The 22,101-nt window shown below is 44.5% G+C and overlaps 1 protein-coding gene across 2 annotated transcripts in view; it reads right to left on the reverse strand.

The window, feature by feature from the left end:
* KIAA0930 overlaps positions 1 to 22,101 on the reverse strand; it is a 54,276-nt gene that overhangs the window by 11,209 nt on the left and 20,966 nt on the right. For both annotated transcript variants that reach the window (XM_083615869.1, XM_083615870.1), the window contains exons 2-3: positions 6,965 to 7,113; positions 1,383 to 1,490 (exon numbers count right to left, since the gene is read on the reverse strand). In XM_083615869.1, coding sequence (XP_083471995.1) covers positions 1,383 to 1,490; positions 6,965 to 7,113 — 257 coding nt within the window. The remainder of the gene's footprint in view (positions 1 to 1,382; positions 1,491 to 6,964; positions 7,114 to 22,101) is intronic.

Below are 22,101 nucleotides of genomic sequence, written 5' to 3' on the forward strand. Positions count from 1 at the left end.
ACAAGTAAGTAGTTTCCATCTTCCTAGCATATGTATTATTTAGAACCAGGGCAGAGAACCCGTGACTGCCCAGATGTTGCTGGACCCCTACCAAACCTGAGAATCAGTCTTAAAGGCTGAGAATGATGAGGGATGAAGTCCAGCACTGGAAAAGCCAGAAGTTCACCACCCCTGATTTAAGAGGATACCTGAACACTTTCTTTTTGGTGGTTTGGACAGTTACTAGACACTTACAATGCTAAGAAAAAATCGACAAGGCATTAGCAAAAGCTACATACAGAAGGGCACACACAGAATGGAGTAAAGCTAGACCTCTGAGGTTTATGTGATGGGTGTGGGTTAGTGATTGTGGATATGAGAAGAGCAGAGCCCAGACACATGAACTGGCTCGGCAGAGGAATGATTATGTCACGAAATCCAAGAGACTGGTTCTTGTGCCTCTACCTGCCATGCTACTGAATAATGGAAGGTAAGTGGCACAGTCAGCTTCTGGATCCTCTCCCTTTACCCTTAACTATTTGAGAAGCACTGAAGTTGGGCTCCCCACCCCCTCCCCTGAGAAAATCAAGTTGCCACCTCTGAATGCAAATTCTGGGACAGAGCTGATTTTTTCCCCCAAACTTAAGGAACATTCCTGTATTGCAGGGGCCTGGACAAGATGACCTTCAGGGTACTGTTCTTTCCAACCCTACTATTCAATATTTCTATTATCACCCCAAGAAGGCACTTTAAGAAGTTCTCTCTTTTCCCTTGTTGTGCCTGCTGGACAGCTTCCATTACATTATCCTATCTGCACTAAGGAGAAGGACGATGCTTCTTCAAACTAATCCCCAAAATACTGGTCTTGCCTTGCAGCCAGCTAGGAAACAAAGCTGCATCTGGAAATGGCAGGCACCACTGGCCTTTGACTGACTCCTTAGACGCCTTCCTCCAGCTTGGAGCAACAAGCAACACAGGTCCCCATCAATTCACAAGCGACACATAAGCCCCAGCACTCCATGAAGAGCTCATATATGGATGACCACCTTGGATGCAGCCTTATACTATTTAACTCAATATTGTCAACACTGACTGGCAGTGGCTCTCCAGTGTCTCAGACTGGAGACATTCCCACCCCTATCTGGAGATGCCAGGAACTGAGCCTTTTGCATGCAAAGGAAATGTTCTACAGCCTTTGCCCTTGACCAGGCAGCCCGGCTGTCAAAACGCAGGCAATTTTGGACAGATGAAAATCCTATATCCGTATGAAGCAAAGGGTACAGAGCCAATGAAACGGCCTCCCCATCACAACCACACACAGAGAAAATATCTGTGTTCCATAAAGGGAAGGGGCTTCCTATATTAATAAATCAACGCCTGGAGAAACAGAAAGGTTAGGCTACCTTTTGCAGGATAAGGTTCAAGCAGACACTTTCCTCCCAGTCGATATCTGGATCTCCCAGGCCAGGCAGCTTTTTAGAATCCCTGCGGTACACTTCCACTTCAACCTGCTGAGGGGGAAAAACCAAAAGGTGTCTTTAAGTAACGGGGAAACTCATATTTGAGTGGCTACAAATTTATTAAAAGCAAAGGTAGCCCCTGCCCACAGGCTCACAGTCAAGAAACATAAGCAAAGGAGAAGGGCAGGGAGATTATTCAAAGCAGTGGTCATTCAAGGTTGTAACTTCCAAAAATTGGGTTTGAACCTCAGATTATCACAAGTCTTTTGCAATTCTTTTCTGAGACTGAGAGGAACAGTGATAAGAAGCAGTGGTGCCACCACTACTCTAATTCAAAGTAACCATTATGACCTCCAAATACTTCTCCCTTTGGACTTTAACTCAACCTGCTCCCAAACTCTCTCCTCCCCCCTTTTAAAGTTTAATATGAGAGGTGTTATAGCTCAAGGCTGCCTAGAAGTTCCACTCATTTCGCAGCTTATGCACAGTAAACCCAAAGAATTGCAATAAATAAGCTGTTTTTGCAATTCCAGAATGCAGCACCAGATATTTCTGAACAGGAGGCTATGGAGATTATTGAACAGACTGGGAGGAGTTGGACCCCTATATCAATTGTATGTGCAATAGTTGAGTTAGCACTTCTTTTTTTCAGTTTCAGGAAGAATTGCACCTATAGCCAAAAGTAAGATTCTGTTCTGTTTGCTGTTGCCAATTCCTTCTTTCCCAATCGTCCCAGGACACAGATCGAAATCTCGCCCAACTCTTGCATGAAAATCAGGGTGGCATCCAGCTGAGAATAAAAATTGTCTTTAATGTCTTCATCGGCATCCAGTGTTGGTGCATAAGCGCTTAGAATAGTAGCCTGTTGGTTTTGGGTGAGTTTTATTCAAAGGTTTGAAAGTCGCTCATTAATGCCAGTAGGGACTTCTGACAAGAGCTTCACAAGATCATTTTTGATAGCAAAGCCTACTTCATGTATTCAATGTTCTTGTTCATGTAGACCTTTCCAAAAGAATCTGTAGCCTCCTTTTTCTTCCTTCAGTTGTCCCTCTTCTGCTCTTCGAGTTTCTTGAAGCGCTGCAATATTAATGTTAGAATGTCTCTTGTGATGATGGCAGTTCAACGCTCATTGTCTGTGTTATCCAACAAAGTCCGTATATTCCATGTTCCAAATTTCAATTGTCTTTTGTGATCGCTGAGTGGTGACCCCATTGGGCGCAGTTATCCAGTCAGGGAAAAAGGGAGGCAGACTATGTTTCAGACGCCTTTTCTAGCCCTTGCCCCGATTCAGGGTGAGCAGAGTGGATCCTAAATAGGACTGCTAAGTCATGGATACAGTTGCCGAGCTACTCAACTGCCTCATTCCTTGAGTCAGAACGACTGAATCTGTATCCACCGCCCATGGGCCGGTTCATGACTAGGGGCTTCCAGATTTCACACTGGGAGGAGGACAACAGGAGAAGACAGGATAATGCTTCTGAGAAGGCTGCTGGATGAGTGGACCATAGAAGGACCACATGAGGAGGACAGACAGTGTGTGACTTTCAAGGAGACACAAGATTTCTACACCAGAGAGGTCAGGCACAAAGCAGCCCTTAGTGAAGCCAAGATCCAGAGAGAGCCCAAGGCAGTGTGTGCTGAGAGTCAGTTCAGAGGCAAAGACTGAAGGAAGAGGAAAGGGAGAGGAGACAGGGAGGCAACTAGGTCAGAGGGACTAGCCACATGAATGTTGAAATTTCACCTCACTGCAGAGAATGGGCACTGTTGCCGAGGAAGGTGACTAGCCAGACATCAGGAGGGTGACAGAGAACAGCAACATGGGGATGCAAAGGACAGCAGAGGGTAAAAAAGCAGCAGGATAGAGATGTGGGGGGGTTGAGGAGCAGGGGAGGAGGAGGAGGCAGCATTGGTGGGCTGTGTCAAAGGGAGGAAGGCCATGTTTCAGCAAGGAAAAGTAATTGAAAGGATCAAGGGAACAGACTATGGAGGATGACCACTTTCTCCATAAGGGCACAGCAGCCGTTGGGGATGCTCAAGGATTTGTCCAGTCCACAATTTCAAGTGAAGTGACTTGATTTGCACATCCCAGACTAATCTTCTTTGGTTTTTGCACTTCTCAAAGTTGACAAAAACACAGTTCCCAGTTCAGAGAAATAATTTAAAAACAAAAACAAAATGCATACAAAAAGGCAGTGTGGTTTTATTCATATAGCACTGATAATTATTTTATTATATTTTACATAAACACAACTCAGGGTTGTGTCTGATTAAGTAGTTTATAAAATTATTCTAAATCAATAACATTATTTTGTGGACAACTTATGCGAAAATAGGAATGTTTGCACAGTTTGTTTTTTGCAGGCGCAGCGTGGAGTATGAGAAGGGGAAGAGGAGCTGGGCAGAGAGAGGGGCAGAAGAAGGTGCCACTTGCCAAGGGAAAGAAATATGCTTTCCATGTTAACAAGACATCTTTGTTTGGGGTTGAATGCAGCATCCCAGCAGTGTCTACACCGTAAGCACACGCAGAGCTCTTACTGCTCATCTTATTGCAGAGCCTGACACCAGGCCGCAGTCAGGAAAAGAGGGGCTTCCAAGAACACAGAAGGTGGTCATCCTTGGTCTATATATCTAGGTGCTCTCACCACACAGGTTCAGGGCACTGACTGTTCCACTGTGTTGAAGACCCAAGATCAGCCACGGTAGGAGAAGCAAAGAGAGCCAAAGGAGGTTCTCCTTCCTCCCCACTGTCTTGCCACCTCCAAACACTGTGATTTCTCATTTTCTCCAACTTAGACCACAAATTGATGGCATATCAAGCTGCCACTTTCTCCTCTCTCGTTGAAAACAAAATTGCCACAGCTACCTATGCCACAATGAGCCAACACAAGCATGCACAGATCCACATTTCTGCCATGACAGGAAGCAATCATTCTGCAGGAAATGGAAAATTTTGCATCCTCCTCCTCCTCCTCACACAACCACCTCTGCACTGGTGAGAAGATTTACTCTATACAGTGCTTCCAGCTTTCAGGTCGCATTTTATGTCAAATCAATATACATTATCATATAAACATCTGGTTGCACTTTGGCTTAAACGAGACTCATAAAAAGGAAGAGACATTTCATCAACCTGTAATCTATCACTAAATCAAGCTTTTAACCTATCAGAAGGAAAGAATACGCTGCTAGAAGTGGTGTTAGTGATACCTAAGTAAAGGAGGGAATGACTCATGTATATTTCCCCGATTCTCTTCCGCTCCAGCCTTCCCCATTTCCTGCTTCGCTCGATAGCTCTTCACTCCATCTCTCCCACTCCCTGGCTTGCCTTATTTCCCCCAGCACATTGATGCTGCCACAGCAGCTGCCACCTACTCAATTCTTCACCTGGGCAGATGAGTTGGAGATACTGAAGGATGCCTAGAAGAGCCATTTTATTTCCTCTCCTGCAGTTCTAAGAGAAACAGAGTAGTCCAGATTTAGGATAACAAATATCCTAGAAAGAGAGGAATGCATAGCCCTGTGCAATAGTTCTTCAAACATTTTTTTCTACCTTCTGTTGCTTAGAGGTGCATGCTGAGGAATTCCTGTGCACCTCACACAGGGTCTAGGTAAAGGTAAAGGGGCCCCTGACCATTAGGTCCAGTCGTGACCGACTTTGGGATTGCGGTGCTCATCTCACTTTATTGGCCGAGGGAGCCGGCGTACAGCTTCCGGGTCATGTGGCCAGCATGACTAAGCAACTTCTGGCGAACCAGAGCAGCGCACGGAAAGGCCGTTTACCTTCCTGCCAGAGCGGTACCTATTTATCTACTTGCACTTTGACGTGCTTTCGAACTGCTAGGTTGGCAGGAGCAGGGACCGTTGCGGGGATTCGAACCACCGGCCTTCTGATCGGCAAGTCCTAGGCTCTGTGGTTTAACCCACAGTGCCACCCGCGTCCCTCACACAGGGTCTAGTGCCACATAAATCGAGCATGTGCCCTGACCCAACCAGGATTCTCTGGTAGCTGCATATGGCAGGGGAAAGGTGCCAGGACTGGGCAGGCTCTTTGTCAGAGAAAAAGCTTCTCATGAATGCTTCTCATGAATGCAGCCCACCTCAAGAAGCTTCTGAGGAACTCCAAGAGCTCTCCAGAACACATTTTGAAATCCACTGTGGTATAGCCTTGACTCTGAGCAAATTCTCAGGTACCAGGAAGTTTCAAATATAGTTGTACCTTGGAAGTCGAACGGAATCCGTTCCAGAAGTCCATTCAACTTCCAAAACATTTGGAAACCAAATTGCAGCTAGCAAGCTCCTGCAGCCAATCAGAAGCCGCGAAAGCCCCGTCAGACATTTGGCTTCCAAAAACAGTTCGCAAACCAGAACAGTCACTTCCAGGTTTGCGGCATCTGGGAGCCAAAACATTCAAGAACTAAGCTGTTCGAAAACCAAGGTACGAGTATTCACAAGTACATAAATATACACAGAAACAATTCCTGTCTCACAGAGACAGTTCTTCACGTTGCGTCAATGTGTTTTGATACAGCATATGTGTGATTTGCTGCTCTCTCACAAATGGAACGGTGTTCTCTATGAGAATAAATGTGAGCAAAGCCCTGAAGTCTCTATTGCAGCCCTTAAGTCTAGGGCTGGGAAATACGAAGCCCAGGGATGGACTGTGGTCCTCCCAGTCTCTCTAGTTAGCCCTTGAGACTCTCCCAAGACCAGGCCCCTCTCGCCTTGCTCTGGTTTTGCCTGGCTGGAATGTATCCCTGAACTGCAATAATGGCTCTTGTTTGCCTGGAGGGAGAAGAGAGAGAGAGAGTAGGAACATTGGACTATTCACAGTTGAATGTGCCCTGTTGCATCTGTTGCCCATAGCCTGACCCACTTCTGCCCCTGCCCATCACTGCCATCCATCCCCCAGAAGATTGCCTGTGAGGGAACGCAAGTCTCTGGCTGAGAAATGTTTGCTACCCATGAGCTATACCATACAATCACTTTTGAAAAGCAACAACAACATCAGGTTACAATCTTTACATTTCATAATGTCGAATCTAGAAACAAAATGCATTTGTCTTCTGACTTCCAAGTGGATTTTTTGTTCATCACAAAATAGCTCCAAATCAGGTCGATTTAAGGGTACTTGTGGCCAGCTTCACAAACTTTATATTCAGGGAAATGTATGTTTCATTTCCACTGGAATTTTATAACATGAGCTAATACCTACCACATGATCGCATGCACAGGCTGTCATACAAATGGCCTCCGGGTTCTAAGTGCTATAATGTGGCAAAGCACCCCAGAACACATAATTGTAGTATTCTTTCCCATTTCATTGCCTAAGATCATGATGGCCAAATATTTCATGTAAAAATATATTTAATTTTTATAAGCCAGCACATCCCAAGAGTCTATCCAAGCTTTACGGCGTCTCTCGACACACAGCATTGCTCAGAATGCAGGCAATGCCAAAACACAAATTGCACTTAATCTGAAGGAAAATGTGCCTCTTGGGTGTAAGATTCCATTACACAACTTACCTTCTTCCCATCTGTATTGTCTCCACCAACGTATGACAGTTTCCTTCGGACATAGAAGAGCATGTCATCTTGCCGGGGGGCCCATTTCTCCATAAAGTAAGTGGAAAACATCCAAGTCCAGAATACAATGCGGTCATCTTTGAAACAACCTTTTAGAAAAGAGATCCATATTGGTTGGTTGGTTTGATTTATTCCTTGTCTGCCCTTCGCCCTAAGGTCCCAGGGCAGGCTACAACATTAAAACACAAGACAGTAGGCCCGCAACTTACATGCATTTAACTTGTGTGCCTTCAGCTTTACATATGTGGTAAATAAAAAACAACAAGAAGTGGAAAGGAGGTGGGTTTCCAGGAAAAATGACTTTGGCAATCCCAACCACCACTGAACCCAATGGGTTTTGACTAAAAACAATTTGGGCTTTAGGCACGATCCCTGGAATGTAACCACAGCATAAGTTGCAGCATTACTGTATTAAAAACCAACAGCTTACAATCACAATCAAGATGACAATTAAGAACCACCGAACCCACATTGCAGTGGTTTTTAAAACACCAAATGCCTGAACTTGTAATGCTGGCCAATTTTTCCCATTTGTTTCCTAGCAGGATCCTACCCGGTTAAGTCCCACCTTTTATTATGTGGCAGCCACGCAAACCTCATATATAACGCAACTTCCTTTGAGAGTGGAGGTTTGAAACAAATGTCTCCCTTGCCAACCGGCCCCAGGTGAGCTGCAGCTCCAGTTGGCTCTCCCCAACCCCAGGGAGTGAGAGAAGGAGAGAAAACTGGCCAAGAGGACAAAGTATTGAACTGCACTTTGCGCTGGGCCTTTAGGAGGGAATCTCAGCGGCAAAAAGGAACAGCAATGACATTTAGGAACCCATTTTTACAGCAGTGTTCCTGCTTGCCCCAGCAATAATTTAGATTCATGATCAACCATTATTAGTCGTTGTCATTAATACGAGGCAATCGTTTTCAGCTTATAGGCAACTTGAGCAAGGCATCTTCCTTGCTTTGCCCGCCCTCAGCTTCAGCTGCCATAAGCATGCTGATTTCAGAGGAGGGGAAGTGGAAAGGAGAAGCATAGCTGCTTCCTCACACTGAGATGACGGGAGATGTTTCCCCCAGGACAGGGTGTTTTCAGACTGTTGGCTTATTGAGGTCCCGTTGTGTTTGCAACAGTGACCATCACACAGCTCCAGCACTACCAGAAGGAAGACTTCATCCTGAAAAAATGTACAGTATTTCTGTTTGCTCAGATATCATAAGGGGGGAGAGAACAGAAAAGTCAAGCATCATTAGAAAGGCACCTTGTGCAGATCATGTGAAGCAGAGCTTTTATCACTATTTACTACAGGCTATTGCTGAGACTTGTCAGCTGGTGACGGAGGCTTGCAGCTCCCTGCCAAGAGAGTCTTGGCAAGACCCCACATAAAAAGCAAATCATTTAATTACCACTCCTGCATTAGCCTGCATGAAATATGCTACTATCTTGAAAAGGTCCCCTCTTAATTACCCTACAGGGACCCAAAACGGCATGGGGGAGAGGAAGGGAAGCTGCACACCCAGTCCCTGCTGCCAACTGAAGCACTTTTAGCAGAAATAAAAACAAGATCATTTGTAGGGTGAATGAGGACAATCTCGTGAGCAAAAACAACTCACCGATTTTGAAAGAGCAGGAGTCACTTTGCCTCTACTCCTGGGCAAAGGCACAGCCATAAAACTCAAGTGACAAAGCTCTTCCTTCAGGCTGAATATCTGAAAGCTGTTTCCTAGCGGGGGATGTGAAAACCTACATACCAGTTCTCTGTATGCAGATCTTTTCTTTCAGGGAAGACCACTTTAATTAAGCAATCTTTAATTATCCAAAAATTTAAAAGATTCAGCATTTATAATGCAATTTTATATAGTGCTGCTTCTGAGTGCTCAAAGTTCTTCCTGTACATCTTTTAAAGAATCTTTTCCACACCCCTGCAATGTTAAGTCACCATTATCCCTAATAGTAATAATAAATTTTATTTATACCCTGCCCTCCCTGGCCAGAGCCAGGCTCAGGGCAGCTAACACCAATAAAATCACAGTAAAAACATAATAGGGGGAAAAAGAAGGGGGGGAAACCAATTTAAAATGCAGGTTAAAATGCAATTTAAAATGCAGCCTCATTTTAAAAGTAGACGATAGATCAAGACCATAAGGGGAGGGAAATATAAGGGTCAGACTGAGTCCAAACCAAAGGCCAGGCGGAACAGCTCTGTCTTGCAGGCCCTGCAGAAAGATGTCAAGTCCTGCAGGGCCCTTGTCTCTTGTGAAGAGCGTTCCACCAAGTCGGGGCCAGTACTGAAAAGGCCCTGGCCCTAGTTGAGACCAATCTAACCACCTTGCGACCTGGGACCTCCAAAATGTTGTCATTTGTGGACCAAAAGATCCTGCATGGGGCATACCAGGAGAGGCGGTCCCGTAGGTACGTGGGTTCTAGGCCGCATAGGGCTTTAAAGGTCAAAACCAGCACCTTAAACCTGACCCTGTACTCCACCGGGAGCCAGTGCAGTTGGTAAAGCACTGGCTGAATGTGATCCCACAGCGAGGACCCACAGACGGCGAGCCAAGTCAGATGACATCACATATTTAAGGCAGAAGAGGTGAGATCTGAAATGGGAACTTCTTAACTGATAACCACTATGCTGTACTAACTCAATAAAGAGAAGCTGCCAAAAGAGGCTAACTATAAAATATAAACATACAGCAGCTTGTCATAAAATAAAACCTGCCTCCCTCAAAAAACAATCTCATGGTGCTTCAGTTGGCTGAATAAGAACCTGACCTTTCTCAAATGTCTTATATAAGTAGATCATGGCACTGCAGCTCACTATAGTTGCATCGGTGGGGTGGGGTGGGGGACACCTGAGCATAGACCAGGGACATCCAGGTTCAAATCTCCACTCAGCCACAAGGTTCACTGGGTGACCTTGACCAGACCCTTGAGGAACACTTGAGGGAGTTGGGCATGTTCAGCCTGGAAAAGAGGAGACTGAGGTGACATATGAGAGCCTTCTTCAAATATCTCAAGGGCTGTCACATGGAAGATGGAGCAGGCTTGTTTTCTCCTGCTCTGGAGGGAAGGACTTGAACCAACAGATTCAAGCTACAATAAAGGAGGTTCCAACTAAACATCAGGAAGAATGTTCTGACGGTAAGAGCTGCTCAACAGTGGAATGGATTCTCTTGGGAGGCTGTGAACTCTCCTTCCATTGAGGTTTTTAAGCAGAGGTTAGATGGCCGTCTGTCATGGATTCTTCAGTTGAGATACTTGCATTGCAGGTTTGGACAAGATGACCCTCACAGTCCCCTCCAACTCTACAATTCTATGATTCTATATCAACTTCACATCTTTACTGAGACTGCTTGAAATCAATTTTCTGGATTTAAAATTGCAGGACACCTGAAATGGAAAAATTCTGCTGCGATGAATACAGCCAACCTACACATGCTCTGAACTGGCCTATTATGTCCCTAAAGCTAATGCGAATGTACAAAATAATTGCTTGTCATGGTTCATGGAGAATCACAGCAATGCCCTGAAGTGGTTAAACTGAGAGTTCAACTGAGATGCTAAAGCCCAAGTAATAATTGCTACAGATTCTTTCCATGCCCAATTTTAACATATTTCCTTCCTCCTTTAAAATGCAGAAACAATCTGTATAAATAAAGCATCTATTCTGAAGCATCTCTCCCTGATACATTTTTATTAGGACTGAATAAAATGGCTTTGTTCAGCTGATCTAGACTTAGTGAGTGGTATTCATCTAAGTTTTACTCATATTACCTACTGAAATTGAGGGACCTAGCATTAATTTCTGTGTAAAACTTAGTTGAAAAAATCCAGTAGGTTGCAGGTTTTAAAAAAAGTGTTCAGGTGCTGAGATTTCTGTACTGCAGGGGGTTAGACTAGATGACCATCAAGGTCCCTTTCAACTCAAGAATTCTATAATTCTTCTGGTAACCTAAATATAAGTATGTTTTGCAATCTATTCTCCATTTCTGTAATATTCTTAAAGGTTTGTGGTGCTAATGTCAGGACTCAAGTCTGCAGCAAATCCTGAACTTGGTACCTGAGAAAAATCAAGGACGAATTCAGTCTGTGTAGCATAAAACCGATTACAGTCAATGGCAGGAACTAAAGCCACACCATCAGCGACAGGTCAGAATGCATCCGCCAACACGTCCCCAACTTCTGTAAATGTCCAGATTTGGCTTGTTTGCTGGGCAAAGGAATAAGGAACTCTGCTGTTGCGACGGTTTGTACTTGCTCAGACCGCCTTCATTTTGCTGTGTATCTGCCTTGCCTCACCCCCAAGCTTGCTAGAAGAAGGATCTGCCACATAGCTTTTCCATCAACTGATTTATAAGCCTTTTATTTTACCTTCTCCTTCATTAATTCCAAACCCAACTGCTCGCTAGTTCTGAGATGGCTCATTGCCATCATATTCAATATTGCTATTAATATCACAAGCAGTGTATCCTTCCCACAGTAGAGAAAGCACACACAGGTTAGAAAAGGCACCCTTCATTAAGCGTAGCAAATTTACAACAAAAATAAATTACAAGGCAGCAGCCTTTGGGCCAACCTGTACTGTTTTACTTACTCATGATCAATCTTGTAGCACATATAACCCATTTCTGGTCATCTTCTTCTTGAGCCCTTGCAAACAGCAGAATCATTTTGTGCATGATATTGAACTCATGAGACTCTGTTAGTGTAATATGAAATGCATTTATCTGTGTCCTTGGCAGAGCTGTTGCTAGTCCAGGTAGACAATACTTACCTAGATGGATAACACACTACAGTATAAGGCAGCTTCATTCCTTTCCTCCTGACATCCTTCTCCCAAGCAGAGAGAGTGAAGTTTATGAGCTGCCCTGCAGATACAAAGGTACTTGCATTCCAAGCTGTTTCCAACAGCACCACCCTGAAGCTTCTGGGAAGATCAGAAACAAGGCATGGAAACAGCCACCTCTCCTGCCTTGCGTCCCTTGCATTTGACACTCAGATATGCTGACTCTACAGGCTCTATGCTCAATGGGGGAGTATCTGCTTTGCATGCAGAAGGTCCCAGGTTCAATTCCTGGCATCTCCAGGTAGGACTGGAAGAAATTCTTGCCTGAAACCCCAGGGAGCAACTTCTGAGCCACATGGATCAGTGGTCTCATTCAGTACAAGGCAGCTTTCTGTTCCTCTGAACATGCAGTTAATCATAGCTAAGAGACCTTAAGACATATCTTCTGAGCATATTCCTTGCCCACTTGGAAAGCCATCTGAACTAGTGATATGTCTTAGCAGTAAATAATCTAACTACGCATTCGATGAAAATGTATTTTTTCTGCATCTATTACTAATCACTTTGAGTACAGTGGTACCTCGGGTTACATACGCTTCAGGTTACATACGCTTCAGGTTACAGACTCCGCTAACCCAGAAATAGTACCTCGGGTTAAGAACTTTGCTTCAGGTTGAGAACAGAAAACGTGCTTCGGCGGCACAGCAGCAGCAGGAGGCCCCATTAGCTAAAGTGGTGCTTCAGGTTAAGAACAGTTTCAGGTTAAGAACAGACCTCCAGAACGAAGTAAGTACTTAACCCGAGGTACCACTGTACTGGGTGATCCCAAAGTTGTAGTATTATGAGGGGAAAATATATTGCCCCACAACACTGATTGCTCTGCTGGTCTCCCCTCCCCCCCCAAAAAAAACTCTAAATGCTACTAGATAGTATTGTACTGGAAGCACAAGTGATTCTGACAAAGGACGCAAAGGATAATAAGGCTGTAAGCCACATAGAGTTCAGTACAGTTTACTTTCTTGTGATGGCACTTTGGGTAGCAAGACTGCATCCCTGGATCACCTCAGTTCTGATTTCTGGTTTTGCAGATTCTTCATGACATCAGAATTTGCATCACATACATTTATTTCTACATTCAGACACACCATTCCCTGAAGCACACCAACTGCCCCAAACTGATGAGGATGAGTCAAAGACACGGGCATGTGGATCCCATCACTCACTGCCCCCAATTAAGCCTGTAGTGAACCTGGCTCTGCTGCCCATCACAGCCTGCAGTATTTTTCCGTGCATAATATGCCTCCATGTAGAAGACAACCCCCATGTTTTTTAACCCAAAATTAAGAAATTAAGTTGTTTAGCTATTTTTGGGGGGTGAGGGAGGTCACTTCCGCCAATTGCTCACCTGCCTGCCCGCCACTGCCGATCGCTTGCCACAGCCACTGCCAATTGCACACCTCACCACAGCCACCAATCGCCTGTCCGCTTGCCACCACCAACAGCCCACCCACCTACTTGCCGCAGCCGCCAATCGCCTGCCCAATTGCTACAGCCACAGCCAATCGCCAGCAGGCCTTGCTGCAGCCACCAATCACCCACCCAATCACCGCTGCCAATCTCCTGCTTGCTGCTGCCATTAATCGCACGTTCCCCCCTCTGCATTCACCATCCGTGTACAAGACGACACACAATTTTTGCCTAATTTTTTTTTTTTTTTTTAGCAAAAAGCACCTTCTTATACGTGGAAAAATACTGTCATTTAGAGAAATTGTAGCTTACTCCAACTGTGGCTGGTTCAGAGAAACGAGGATCAAATCATGATTTCGGATGAAAAACTCTCCTGAGACTCACCACTGATAGTTCTAATAATGCTGAACTGTGACTATTGCGTCTCAGCCAGTGTCAGATAAACTTTTCTATGATTGAGAGTTTGGCAAATTCTGTGGAGTATTTTAGAGACAGAAGGTACATGAAGGAGCAAGCCACCTACTCACAACTGTCTTCTGTGTATAGAAACAGATATTTATTTCCATATAATCACCTCTAGATAAACACTGCTGTTATTGTATTCTGTGCTAATGAGTGGCTTGGCTGAGGTACTGTGCAATGTTATCAGTGTCTGTGTACTGTATGATACTTCTCCCTACAGATCTGAAGGCCTGAGGACATAGCTTCTGACAATTCTTCTTATCCAGGTGCATTTATCAGTTCAGGGTGACGGAGGTTTCTGGCCTCGTTTAATATGATGAAAAGGTTGTGGATTTAACTTCCACATGCTACTTGGCTAATGTTCATAATGTCACAATACATCAGAAAAGTGCATCCTAGTAAATGCAGCCACCGCACGGATAAAGGAGTTTGCTACAAGCACTGACTTATCCATCCTTACTTTGTACAAATTCTTACACTGTGAGGTTGTTCCCTGTTTGTGAAATGCTGTCCCCAAGGAGGTTCGCCTGGCGCCCTCATTATACGCCTTTAGGCGCCAGGCAAAAGCGTTCTTCTTTAACCAGGCCTTTGGCTAAGCAACATCCAGTGCCCTTTTAAAATGTGGGGTTTGGGGGGTGTCGTATTGGATTGTAGTTGTTTTTGTTTTTATTATGTATTTTGTGTTTTTATATTGTGATTTTATGTTGTAACCACCCTGAGACCTGCAGGTATAGGGCGGTACACAAATTTAATAAACAAAATAAATAAATAAAAATTAAAAGGTTTATTATCCAGTTATTTCCTCTCCACATGTATTATCTTGTTGTAATCTTTACAACAACCCCGAAGTTCAGTATTGGTTATCCCTACATTATTTGTGTGTCTCTGCATGTACTGGGGATAAATCTAGAGGAGAAATCAATTTTGCTTCAGGTTTTAATGTGAACCCACCCAATTTACATTTCCTGAACCCATCTGTGACTGAAGCATAGCTATCCTTTGGAATTTGCACTTCTCTGTATTTTGTAATGCCAACAAAAGTGTGTACAAAGATGTGTATATAAGTGCAGTTACTGTGCAAAAACCCATTACAGTGGTACCTCGGGTTACAGACGCTTCAGGTTACATACGCTTCAGGTTACAGACTCTGCTAACCCAGAAATATTACCTCGGGTTAAGAACTTTGCTTCAGGATGAGAACAGAAATCACACAGCAGCAGTGCAGCGACAGCAGGAGGCCCCATTAGCTAAAGTGGTGCTTCAGGTTAAGAACAGTTTCAGGTTAAGTACAGACCTCCGGAACGAATTAAGTACGTAACCAGAGGTACCACTAGTCAAAACAAAAAAAAAAAATTTCTTTCCAGTAGCAACCAGAGGTACCACTGTATACTAGAGACAGTGGCTTGTAAAAATACTGTACTGTATTAGCCAATTGTGTTTTTAAAATGTGTATTTTAGGAGAAATGTGCATACACTTTATGCAGAAATGAGAGTGAAGTGCACTCAACACTGCAAAAATGAGAAACTGGGAAAAACCAAAGGCAACACATTCTTCCCTCTCTAGCTGAGCCGAGGCTCTCCAAAGGCGTCCTGGAGAATTCAGGGCAGAGGTGAGATTTGAACTCCACTCATTCTTGATTTGTAACACGGTCTCTAAACTACAACACTGCTTCAGCTCTCTCTCATATACCACAAAAGAATCTCCCCTTCCCAGCCAGGGTCTCAAGCAGCTGTATATTGGTTTTTAAGACAAATATTACACTAAACCTCAATCACTATGAACAAGAAACAGAAGCACAGTAAGAGGGGAAACAGTACTTTTCTGCTTGTACACAATGGAAATTGCCAAACTGATTTTCAATAAAGGAAAAAGATTGCCAACATTCTATTCCATTATTCCAATACAATTTAAAGTGTTTCCAGTCTCTTTCGAAGTTATTAACACTCCACAGAGTGTTACGTTAAAGAATTCTGATAACTTGTAAAGTAATGAGCATTGAGCCCCAAACAACCTTTTGAAAAATCTCATTGGTTTCCTAGCACTGGCAACAGAAGTCAGTGTGGGAAGTTATTTTGGGCACTGCTACAAACTGCTCTTTATTCTACTCACCGTTACCTCCAGAACTGACTGGATGTTACATGCATGTTGTAGGATGACCAGTACAGGTTCTCCAGAGAAACGCGAAGGGAAGAAAATGTGTTGGCTCTCTAGAATACGGCTTCGTTAACAGCACAATACTTATGTAACACATTTCACACATTTGGAATGTTTTGCTTATGTTGTCTGAATAGCTGATCAGAACAAGAGTTTGTAAATGTGTTGGTTGTGGTGTCTTATGTGCAACAGCTTTTGCATTCATTTCCATTAATTTATTCTCTCTACACTCATATTGTGCTATTCATGTATCGATCTTATACAAACACAATGTCCAAACAGCTGACCCAGTACAATCTGTGCTGGCCAAACTCCTCTCCATCTGTAGCATGCAGACCCACAGGGCCCTATGTCTTGGATAATAACAGCTGGAAAGGCCCATAAACCTTCTATAACATCTTGGCCTCTGAGCCAGTGGATTATGAATGGCTTGCGTCAGCTGAAGACAGAGTTGTTGTGGCCAGTGGTTGCAGAGGCTTTGAAGTTTGCAGCCTGTGTGTACTTTATTAATACTATTCTACTTAACTAATACCTACCGTATTTTTCGCTCCATAGGGCGCACCGGACCATAGGGCGCACCTAGTTTTTAGGGGGAGAAATAAAGGGAAAAAAAATATTCCCCCCCCCAGCCCCAAAGAGCAAAGAAGCCAAGACAGTGAGCGGGATCCATCCTGCTGGCTGTCTTGGCTTCCTCTTTAGCCGCGCGCAACCTCTCCAGCCAGGAGAGGCTGTGCGCGGCTTTGGCAGAAGCCAAGAGAGAGAGCGGGATGGATCCCGCTCGCTGTCTTGGCTTCGTTTTTAGCCATGGGGCTGGGGCGGGGGAAGCTTCCCCCGACCCCAGCCCCCTAAACGGGTCCGGGAGTGGGGGTGAGGTTGCTCGCAACTCCCGCCGCGCTCAGAAGGCTTGCGGATAGCTGCCTGAAGCCTGGAGAGCGAGAGGGGTCGGTGCGCACTGACCCCTCTCACTCTCCAGGCTTCAGTGAAAGCCTGCATTCGCTCCATAGGACGCACACACATTTCCCCTTCCTATTTGGAGGGGGAAAGTGCGTCCTATAGAGCGAAAAATACGGTAATTGGTAGTTTCTTACCCATCTCAAGCATCCTGAGCCAGTGTATATAAAACAAGTTTAATACAGCCATAGAGCTTCTGTGGCCAGTTTACATGTTTTCCTCGGAAGGTGGTGGACTCTCCTCCCTTAAAAGAATGTTTCAGAGAGAGATGCTTCAGCATAGCAGCTTTGTTTATGCAGATGGTCCAGTATAAAGGAGGCAGGAGATGTGCTAAAAATGGGCAGATGCAGGCATGGAAGAACTCAGTAGCAATTTTTACTTGGGCTTTAGTATCTCTGTTGAACTCCCAGTTTAACCTCTTCAGGGCATTGCTGTGATTCTCCATGAACCATGGCAAGCAATTATTTGTACATTCACATTAGCTTCAAGGATGTAATAGACCAGTTAAGTGAACTGTAGCGTAAGAGAGCAGACCAACAGATATGTAGGTTAGGCAAGGCAGTTAAACGCCACTCATCTCATATAAAATCCTCCAAAATTTCACACTTGAAAACAGAGATACTCTTGTGTAATTGTGGTATTCATTTTCTCACACCAATCTGAACACACATATTCCCCTGAACATTTACAAATTGTGGAATTCTCTTCCCTGCCTGCTCTACGCTATGAACATCCATTGTACAGAATCTGCGAGACTATGCACATGGGCACTATGTACCAAGCCCTTCATGTTGTTGGCATCCATCTGCCTCAAGAGACAATGGAGTGGGCCTCTAAGGGTGAGATCAAACTGCTACATTAGCAACATCCATGGTGCACAAGCCTGGGCCATGTGTCTGGAGGTCCTGGGCTGCCGAGCCACCAATATCCCCCTGATGTGGTCCAAAGGAAAGCAGAGCAATATGCTAGGCACCAGCTTGGCTGCAGGAGCTGCCGGAGGAAGCTGTACAAGACACCATCCAACCATCTTAGGTACTACACTCTGAATTTGTGTAGGGTTTACTCCTTAGCTTTTTCTTCTCCCAAAGATATCCCTCAAGGCACTGGAGGTTTAGGACCAAAGTTTTCCTTCTCCTAGATGGGCTACCTTCTCAGGTAGATGAGCCCCACCTGCCCCTCACTGCGCTCTACAGCATGTTCAGTAACCGCCTTCTTGACCACTGGACTCATTACTGGTCATGTCCACTAAATCCGCTGCAGCCTGTCTTTGCACGCAGGGGAAATCTACCAAGGCTCACCTGGTTTAGCTGGCCAGTCACATGCTGATAGCTTCTAGAAGCCACAGGTAAGAGCTGTATCAGTCCAGCAACTGTTTATATGGGAAAGGTGCATGCCAGCCCTAGGCACGCTTACTTGCAAGTATCCCACTGCAAGTTCATTCCATGAGGTTTCCTTTCAAAGTGACAGGGCTTCAGACTTGCTTCTTCCCCATTTACTTCAATGGTGCTTGAAAAGGAATGAGTCGGGCACTGTAAAACAGTTCTAAGATTTAGGAGGAGGAGCTTGGAAGCTAGAGGAGGATACCGAGTGAGAAGACGGAGCCTGGCAGGGTGTGATTGGGACACACAAACCACACAGCACCTTGAGGGTGGAGCGTGTCAATAGCAAATATTCTTGTGAGGTAAAAATAGCTTGTTCTCTCCATTTTAGCTACCTGCATTGAGACCTTCCTTCTTCCCCTGGAGACACTGAGACCAGAGAGTCTAGCCCAGGGGTCAGCAAACTTTTTCAGCCATGGGCCGGTCCACTGTCCCTCAGACCACGTGGTGGACTGGACTATATGGGGGGGGGGATGAATGAATTCCTATGCCCCACAAATAACCCAGAGATGCATTTTAAATAAAAGGACACATTCTACTCATGTAAAAACACGCTGATTCCCGGACCGGCTGCGGGCCGGATTGAGAAGGCGACTGGGCCGCATCCAGCCCCCGGGCCTTAGGTTGCCTATCCCTGGTCTAGACTGTTCAGTGTTTTAGCCATTCCATTCTGTTTCCCTCCCACCTGACTTTCCTTCCCTCCCAAACAATTAGTTACTCACAAACAAATGGTTTTTTTTGGGGGGGGGGGTTGAGAACTCCAGTGAGAAAACATTGGCACAGCACTAGGTGAAACCCACGCTTACCAGAAGCTGTATGCATGCAGCACTCTGGTATTATCCTTATTCAGCTAAACATATTAAGAAACGCCCAGCCCCAGATTTCTTGCACACATCAAAAGTGTTTGTAGGCTCAAGGGTTTGGAATGAACTTCTAAACCTCAAATTGCTAAACCCTTTAGCATTTACAGGAAAAAAGCATAAAAGATTATAATGAAAATATTAGATGAAGCAATCCACTATTACTGAGTTTATTTTTGATCCTCTTATTGACACACAGGATGAGCTGAAAGAACTCACTAATCTTGGGAAATATTACAAACCAGTCGCATTACCCCACTAATATTTAGCAGTGGACCAGGCTGCCTCAGAAGGTTGTGGACTCTCCACTGGAGGTTTTCAAGCAGAGGCTGTCATCTTGAGATTCCTGCAGTGCAGGGGGCTGGACTAAATGACCATCGGGGTCCCTTCCAACACTACAATTCTATGGCTCTATGATTCCACATTGTCTCTTTTTCTCCAAATTTCCTTTGCCACAGTAACATCATCATTGGCTATGTAGACACCATTTGCTACATGATCCCCAGTTGGCCAAGTGTATCTGTTAGTGATCCAGAAAGAAAGAAAACCAGCAAGAAGAAGTGGGAGTGTCAATGAAGCAACACCAGGAAAACAGCAGCAAACCTTTTGGGGAAAAGTTGAATATTCTCATAATTAAATGTTATGGGGAAGAGTTGCTTTAGCCTCCTCCCTCCCTCTCCCCCAGGTCAGAGAGAGAACCATTTCTAGCCTGAAAATCAAACCAGGATATTCTACCCAGCCCAAAGATGCTGCTCAAAGTAACACATTAAATAAATCTGAGACAAATTTGTAAATGTGAGTTTAAAATGCACACGTGCATTCGTAGGAGAACAGTAATTCAAGAAATGCCTCACTGTCTCATTAAACAGCAGCCCTTAAGAACACAAATAGGCCTGTGGCTGTCTTTCAATTCGGAAGAGGCTCCCACACCGCATGTTTTCACTCGGCTGCCAGATCCCAATGCCCTTTAAATGGACTGACCTGCTCTATTTCTTCACTGCTTCACATGCCAACCCAATTTCTGCCCGTCTGCAGTGTATGAGTCACTGGCAAACACACTCCTACACCTCACGCCAAACTCGTTACTCATACAATGAAGAAGCTGCCAGGCAGAAAAGTGGGACAATGGAGTCAAAGACTGTGGATCCAACTGCTGCAGAGGAGGAATCAAACTCTGAATTTCTGACCGCTACACATGGGCTGAAGTGATCTATGCTTCTCTGAGTGCCTTGCTGAGATACATGCTCAGCAGGAATAATAACAGCAAAATGCCAAACAAAGAATTAAAACCAAAGCCATGTATACATTTACCATACATACACACATACCTAGATCTGCTATTGTGTCTATATGCACAGACATGCGAACTCATACACGATATGTATGTTCTTGGAAAGGACTAAGTTTAGGAACAAGCAATAACCGCTCTCAGAATCTTGACTGGGGACAGCTCCATGCTACAGGCAGGTACTTACTACAAATAGGTTGCTTGCTCTGCTGCACAGACCAATATAAGGTTGCCAGACGTCCTCCTTTCCCGGGGACAGTCCCCGGATTTACAAATCAGTCCCCTGACAAAATCCTATCATTCCTACTGAAGTTGAAAAGTGTCCCCGGATTCATTGAAAAAAATCTGGTAACCTTAGACCAATATCCCTGTGTTTGCTCCACAAAGTTAGCAATGACCCCGTTGTTGTTGTAATTGTAGCATTTATTTACAGGAAGTAAAAACCTGGCAACATACCATGGGTTAGAAGCGACAACATTAGCTCTTGTGTTTTTAAACGCCACTATGGAAACACACACAGAGGGCAGAAAACGTTAATGGTTCATGCTACACAGGCCAACCCAGCCCTGCATTGCCTAGACCAGCATTGTCCAACAGGTCGATCGGGATCGACTTGTAGATCATGTGATTGCTTCTTGTCAATTTCTGTCGATTGATCTCTCTCCCCAAACAGCCCTTTCTCTGAGGAGCCAGCACACAGGGCTTCTCTCTCTCTCTCGGTTAGGTTAACTCGAAAGGAAGGGGTAGGTTGGATCCAGGGGAAAGGGCTTCTACAGGCTTCATCCAGTTCTTAAGGTGGTGCTTGAAGGCTGTCAACTCTGCAGTTGAGTTTACCCAGTTTCTGTTTCGAACTATGGGGGAAGCCGCTGTGGTTGACATGCGTCCCTGACTCACTTGAAAAACAGCAAGAGTCCTGGGGTACTTTAAAGACTTAACACATTTTTATGGCATGAGCTTTTGTGAACAACAATCCATGCATCATGTTCTGATTGTGCAGGACCCTGTCCTCAATGCTATTTCCTTATGTTATTACAAGTATACAAAGTATTTATTTTTTAAAATATATTGATTTATAATGAACTTTACAGGTTCTATGGAACCGACTAACATTTGTTATTATTTTTATCATAAGCTCAGCCAAATATAATAAGTTGAAGAATGACAATGGGAGAGAGTGGTAGATCACTGCCAGTTTTTTATATTGGATGGTAGATCTCAGGCTACTTGCAGTTGGACCTGCCTGGCCCTGACCATACCCTGAGTGTCAAGCATGCATCCCAGACAAGGAATGCACACGGCAGAGAGTTAACCCTTTACTGTCAAAGATAACACATTCATATATATATATATATATATATATATATATATATATATATACACACAAACAATATATATACACTTTATATACCAAACATGCAGCTGCAAGGAAACCCATTTCTTGCCAGCCAATTTCACCGGATCACCCTGGTTTTCTGAGAGAGGGAGAGAAACTTCTATCTACTTTCTCCACACCACACATCATTTTATGTGCCTCTGTCTTGTCCTCCTGTGCTCCTTTTTTCCTAAACTAAAAAGCCCTAGATATTCTACTCTTTCTTCAAGAGAGAATGTGCTTCAGTCCCCTTTCCCCTTTGTGCATGTTTTCCAGCTGCACCTCCTTTTTCAAAGGGAGTAATGGGAACTGCAAGTGGTTCAAATTTCTAACATGATAGGCAGGTGGATCAGGTTACAAGTAATCAC

Source organism: Podarcis filfolensis (assembly GCF_964270895.1).
Source record: "Podarcis filfolensis genome assembly, chromosome: 5".
NCBI lineage: Eukaryota > Metazoa > Chordata > Lepidosauria > Squamata > Lacertidae > Podarcis > Podarcis filfolensis.